Source organism: Heptranchias perlo, chromosome 22 (genome assembly GCF_035084215.1).
Source record: "Heptranchias perlo isolate sHepPer1 chromosome 22, sHepPer1.hap1, whole genome shotgun sequence".
In the NCBI taxonomy this organism is placed as follows: domain Eukaryota; kingdom Metazoa; phylum Chordata; class Chondrichthyes; order Hexanchiformes; family Hexanchidae; genus Heptranchias; species Heptranchias perlo.
Genome location: NC_090346.1, coordinates 20978297 through 20985021, shown reverse-complemented (window position 1 = coordinate 20985021; position 6725 = coordinate 20978297). Strand labels below are relative to the sequence as shown.

Genomic DNA, 6725 nt, shown 5'->3' with positions numbered 1-6725 from the left:
AAATATGACACTGAGCTACATAAGGAGATATTAGGACAGGTGACCAAAAGCCTGGTCAAAGAGGTAGGTTATAAGCTGGGTCTTAAAGGAGGTAGAGATGCTGAGAGGTTTGGGGAGGGTATTCCAGAGCTTAGGCCCTAGGCAGCTGACAGCACAGCCGCCAATGATGAGGCGATTAAAATCGGAGATGCACAAGTGGCAAGGATTGGAGGAGCACAGAGATCTCGGAGGGTTGTAGGAGGTTACAGAGATAGAGAGGGGCGAGGCCATGGAGGGATTTGGAAACAAGGATGAGTAATTTAAAATTGAGGCGTTCCTGGACCGGGAGACAATATAGGTCAGCGAGCACAGGGGTGATGGGTGAACGGGACTTGGTGTGAGTTAGGATGTGGGCAGCAGAGTTTTGGATGAGCTCAAGTTTATGGAGGGTAGAAGATGGGAGGCCGGCCAGGAGAGCATTGGAATAGTCAAGTCTAGAGGTAACAACGGCATGGATGAGGGTTTCAGCAGCAGGTGAGCCGAGACAGGGGCGGAGACGGGCTATGTTATGGAGGTGGAAGTAGGTGGTCTTGGTGATGGAACGGATATGTGGTCAGAACCACATATCTTGGGGTCAAATAGGATGCCAAGGTTGCGAATGGTCTGGTTCAGCATCAGACAGTCGCCGGAGAGGGATGGAGTCGGTGGCTAGGGAACGGAGTTTGTGGCCAATACTTAGTTGGGAATCTGATGAAGACAAAAGCCCATAAAGAAAAGACCCAGTGTTTGGGTCCCTGTAGTAAATTAAAATCATAGTGCTAAGAATTTGGGAGCGCCCATTCTTGGGGGGAGCGATCAGTGGCCTGGGGGGGGGGGGGGGGGGGGAGGGGTGGAAAAGAGAAGAGAGCAATCCGGGGTTGGAGCCTGGAGGTCGGGGCTGGGAATGCCGGCAATCGAGATGGTGCTTTACACGCAAGTTTTTTTGGCAGGCGATCTTTAGGGTTGGTTTCCTTGAGTACATCAGGGACCTGAAGCAGGCGGTAGGTCCCTTATTTACAAATGCAAACGGCCTAAAGCCTGCTTCAAGCATGGGTAAAGGACGCCTCTTGGTTACCCAATATGGCAGGCGAAGAGCTTCCTGCCCTCCATTTTGGGGTCTTAGGAGGCCGCATAGCGCCTGATAAAGGGGCGCTGCGCAACCCAATTTCTAGGCCAATATTAGCGAGTATTGATGATGGGAGATTATATCTAGCAAGACAAATGGGGCCTTAGATGACTAAAGGGAAAGAGTCATAGGACGTGGTCTCTGTGTCACAATGCCAACAAAAGAATCAGAAGATTGACTTTGTCAGAGAAGTCAGACTCCTACCATAGAACTGTTGGCCCTGGAACTGTCACAGCTTTTGCTTTTCAAGGATATGGATGGTACCCTTGGATTAGAGTCATTCAAGCTTGTGTTTGCACTACTTTGTTGTGCCAAAAAAAAAAAAAATCCTAATATTGCAATAGAATGGGGCCAGAGGTCATGAGTTTAATGTTCTTGGTAGGCATCATCTGGATACCATGTCCAGTGCTCGTCATCTAATAGACTCGAGAGGGTACAAAGCTAAGTACTGGATGATTCTGGGTATGAGGAATTTAAGTTAGGAGTAAGCTTAAAGGTTTTTTCTTTGTAAAAAAGACTTTAATGTGGCTAATTGAAATTTTTAGGATTAAGGGGGTTGGGAAAATTGATCCGGACAAGTTGTTCATTATGACAGAAAGGTTCAAATACACACATTAAAGATGTGGTTAGGAGTAAGAAGGCACGTGAACAGAATTCTGATGAAAGTGGTCCTTTCCAGATAACACATTCAGAATGAATTTACTTCTACCCAAACATTACAATCATTAACATACGGTGGAAAATGGATTTCATTACAATATACATTTGCTGTTGCTTAGAACTTGATTTTTATTTATAACTGCAAAACTACTTATTATAAATTTCTCATCAGATTTTAAAATTAGAAATAATAATTTTTAATAAGTATACATTTTCTTTACACACTGAATACATATCTGTACAATTATTATGTGGAAAATGTAAGAAAGAATAAAGTCTGATATATGTCTAAGTCTAAGACATCAGTACATTATAAATTTCTTCAAATGCTATGAACATTGTCACAGGGTTCATAAGACACGAGCACTGGTTATGTGCAATGCAATCGCGTGTATTGGATCCGGCTTATGTTGGTATTTTGTAATACTTGTGTTTAGAAATGAGGCCTTCACAAAAATAAGCGTTCTCAATGTGAGAAGAAGCCAGCTTGACACAGCATAACCAATAATTATACATAACCTTTTGTACTTTGCATTCTTATTACTCCATTGAATTGCTGAAAGTGTAGAACTATCAACAGATTTTTTAAATAAACAAATTCTTACATAGAACATTTCCCTGTTTAAGCAGGCAGCTGCTTAAAGGTCACTTAGTGCTCATCAGGTTTCAAATATCAATTACATACTGAACAAATAATCAAATAATGTTGCTTGAATGATAATAAAGTCAGTAGTAATAATGTGGTTGAATCGATGCAGATGATAATCTAATGACAGGAACACAATTTACCATGAAATTGCTGTTTCTAACAAGTGCCAGATCTTTCGAACAGAATGTGCGTAATAAATAAACCAAGGCTTTTCTAAAAAAAAGTTATGAAAAAGAATTTTATCTCAATTCAGCTTGATTATACCATATTGCAAATTATTGAATATTTATTCAGTATTATACATCAAGGATTTTCTCAAATTTAAGGGCTATTTACTTGACATAAAGATGCACCTAACTTTGATGTGTATATTTGGAAATATTGATCTATGTCAAAGCATTATTAAATTGTAAAAGTCCGGAGATGGGATTGATATCACTTTGTTACAGTTTCAATTCAATTGTGCGTGGACACAACTGAATGGCACAAATGTACAATTTGGCACAAATTGTCGGTAATCGGTAACATAGGCGCACCAAAAGGGTGGCTGGAGTAGCATACAATATTCTTGCTGATGTTATAAGGGCTGTCCTTATGAAGCCAGGCTTAAGGCACATTATTGGCATAGAATAGATGGAGCTTCATTCTGTATTTGACCATGCTACATTTGACTTGGAAATGCTCAATTAGGTGCCCCAGAACTCCCATTCCCCCTTCAGCTGATAAAGCAGCCAAAAGAAAAGAAAATATATATAACAAAATAAAAGGGGAAAAGAGTCAAATATGAAAGTGTTTAAATCAGTATCAGGTAAATAGCCTTTAAGTGTGATCAGTCTGCTGCTGCTTTGAAGAAGAATTCCTGTCAACTTTTGCTAAAAAAATAGCAAAACTGTTTCAGCCGTTAGAATGAAACATGGAGTGTATAATCCAAATCTGGAAGCAAAAAAGGAATTACTATCATTTCAAGACAATTCATCACGCTGAGATCTTTATCAGAATCTTCTTCTCCCAACTGGATCCCTGTCAGTCATGCATGTTTTTGGGCGCAAAGCTAAAAAGAAACCAAAGGTTTAACTTATTTGTAGGCATAGCTTACGAAGGAGAATCCACATATATAATGTTGCAATAAGTGTAACAAAATGAGGCAGAACAAAAGCTTGAAACCAACTGCTTTCTTGCATTCTGTCCTTCACGTATACTGAAAATGTTTTTTTTAAATAATAGCTCTAATATTATATATTATAGAAACATACAGAAGTTACAACACAGAAGCAGGCCATTCGGCCCAACCAATCGGTAGTGTTTACTCTCCATGCAAGCAAATAGTCCTAGTCAGATTTACCCATCCTTTGCTCATATCCTTTTATCCTCTTTTCCCCAATCCACCTATCCAATCTAATCTTGAATGTTAACATAGTTTCTGCCTTGACCACTAACCTGGAAGTATTCTTTGTTTAAAGAAGTTTCTCGTACTCCCTGTTCTAAATCTCTTACATTTAATCTTGTATTTATGGCCCCTTGTTCTAGACCTCTTAACTATTTGAAATAGTCTTCTTCTATCTATGCTGTGCTGTCCTTTCATAATTTCATATTGCCCATATTCCGCATTACTCTAATGAAAAAAATACCAATTTTTCCCAAGTCTTTTGTTGTATTTTTATTTCCTCATACCAGGCAGCATTCTAGTGAATCTGCTTTGTACTCTCTCTAAAACCTCAATATCTTTCCTATAGTGTGGAGCCCAATACTCCATTCGGTAATCTAATTGAGGTCTTACTAAAGTTTTATATAGGCTAATTATTACGTATTGGATTTTATATTCTATACCTTGTGATAAAACCTATAATTCCATTAGCTTTTTTTTTTAAAACAGCCTTATCAACCGGAGATGCTGCCTTTAACGTCCTGTGAACCTGTATCCCCAAACCCTTCTGCTCTTCTACAACATTGAGCTTATTTCTATTCAGAGTATAATTACTGCTGTTTTTTTTAAAAACTGAAATGCATCATCTCACACTTACTGACATTGAATTTGATCTGTCACTTTTTAGCCCATTCCCCCATCTTATCAATATCCCTTTGCAGCTTCCTTTGGTCTTGTAAATCTTTAGAATACCTCCTATTTTGGTATCATCTGCAAATTTCAACACCACTCCCTCTAGGCCTATGTCCAAATCATTGATACACACAGTGATTAGTGAACCCAAACTGAATCCTGCTGCTAAGATGGATCATGCTGCTGTAAGTATGTGAAATCCTGGCAGTGGTATAGTGGGAGCGCCACGACAATTGGAAATGATGTTCTACTGAAGGCCTCATTTGAAACTGGGGCCTTCAGCAGGTAAGTGTTGGAATGGAACGGAGGCTGATGCCAGGCCTTCTCTCCTCATGGTGGCACATCAGGGCTGTTACACAGAAACAGGAATAGGCCATTCAGCCCCTTGAGCCTGTTCCGCTGCTTCTTGGTGCCTACCACCATCTTCCCCATGGCAGCTCAAGGAAGTAGCAGTAACAAAGGCAAATGGAAGGGAAATTTGCCAGGGATCTGGACCTGCCCCCACCTCCATTTACATGCAATGGGTCAGGAAGGAGGGGCCAGCGGGGAACTTGATGGGGACGAGGGGGGGGGGGAGGGAAGAGAAACGCATGTTGGCTAGTGAGGTGATAGTAGGCTTCACTCAAATTTCCCTTCAATCTCCGCCACTATCCTGCCTGATATCAGTCCAAAGTAACAGATATACATTATGCGCATGGTAATTAACAATCTCCCCAGGTGTCCACTTTCAGGAGACCTAACCTGCCCTGTACAAGATTACATTAATCTAATTTCAATGCAGAGGTGTAATTTGCTATGTTGCGTTCTTATACAGTTTTGCAGTGGAAGACATTTTCATAGTATATATTTCAAAAATTATTGATATATGCAGAATTTGTGGGGAAAAAAGTCCACAAGCCTACAATGGAGATGTTAGTGGTAATTCCTGGGTTGTAACATCATTTGTATATTTAGGCTTGACGATCATCCATAACTTATAAGCGGGTGAGGACCTGTAATTATCCAGACAGAGCGCATCCAGTGTGTACAGGTTCCAAGATTTGCCTTAAGGTTGGAGGAAACTATGCTTTAATGTATTTAAAACAAAGGTAATCTGTTTACTGTTCTATGAAGCAGAGACTGGAGTAATGTAGGTGCAACCAATGAGGATCTGTTATATTTCAAACTTTATAATATGAAATTGAGGTAGTCACTTTAAATTGATTATTGTAACAGTCTAGTTAGAATATACAAGCACTACCAGGTAATATCCTTTGTGACCAGGAAATTACCACTGTGTGGGAACCTGGTTACAGAGATGGAACATTCTTCTTGTGCAAATACATGATGATTGTAAATTTCAAGTAGAAATCACTTAAGCCAACTGTTTGCTTTGTTTTGTCAATGATCAACTGAGTCAAAAAAGGTTTTGCAACTTGGTGAAAAATGAATTTGTGCCTAGCATCAATTGTGCTCAGACCATGACTGGTCAGGTGGCATTTTGTCTTCATATGGTGGATTTGTTGCACCAGATGTCTGTGAATATTAACATAGACTTCTACGGTATTTCCACAACTAATGATGGGTTGACTGATATGTCCCTGTCCAGGTTGAGAAATATTTTCTGCAACCTGGGTTTAATTCTTCATGTTCTATTGATGTTGAAATGGGGTAGAAAACCTCACATACAAACTGAGTGTTGTGCACACTGGTTTAGTTGAATGTTATGAGAAGACTGAGATGAAAAGCATCACACTTTTTATTTTGTGAACTGAGGAGGTGCCAGTTAGAAGTTGCAAGTTAATGAAATCTACTTTTGATCTTTTGCTATTGTTTAATTTCTACTTTTAATAAACGTGACTTTTAGATTATAGCCTAAGTCACATGATATGACAGAATGTTTCTTCCGTTGTATGCAGAATTAGGAGGACTCGAGGTGATTTGCGTCATTTTCAGTGTGCAAATTGTAGTATTTATTTGATCCTAGTGTGCATACAAGGTCACACTTTCACCTTCTATGAATCAAAGCATGGGCATGAGAGGAATAAGAGACGCAGCCCAAAATTGTAAAAGTGGGAAACAGCTTTTTGGAACAGGAGCAGGATGTCTTTCGGGAAGGCTGTTGATCTTTCTAAAATCCGTGCTATCTGCCTATGTAAGAGCTGAAACAGGGTCTCACTCCATGGACATTTTGGCCAACATAAGGCCCATAAACAATGGACCAAAGATTATCCAAA

The 6725-nt window shown here is 39.8% G+C and overlaps 1 protein-coding gene across 3 annotated transcripts in view; it reads right to left on the bottom strand.

Annotated features, from left to right (window-relative positions):
* Positions 1–1977: 1977 nt before the first annotated feature.
* The window catches only part of LOC137340580 (katanin-interacting protein), a 205922-nt gene continuing 201174 nt past the window's right edge, over positions 1978–6725 (bottom strand). For all 3 annotated transcript variants that reach the window (XM_068003118.1, XM_068003119.1, XM_068003120.1), the window contains one exon: positions 1978–3504. In XM_068003118.1, the coding sequence (XP_067859219.1) occupies positions 3446–3504 (59 nt within the window). In that variant the 3' untranslated portion in view covers positions 1978–3445. The remainder of the gene's footprint in view (positions 3505–6725) is intronic.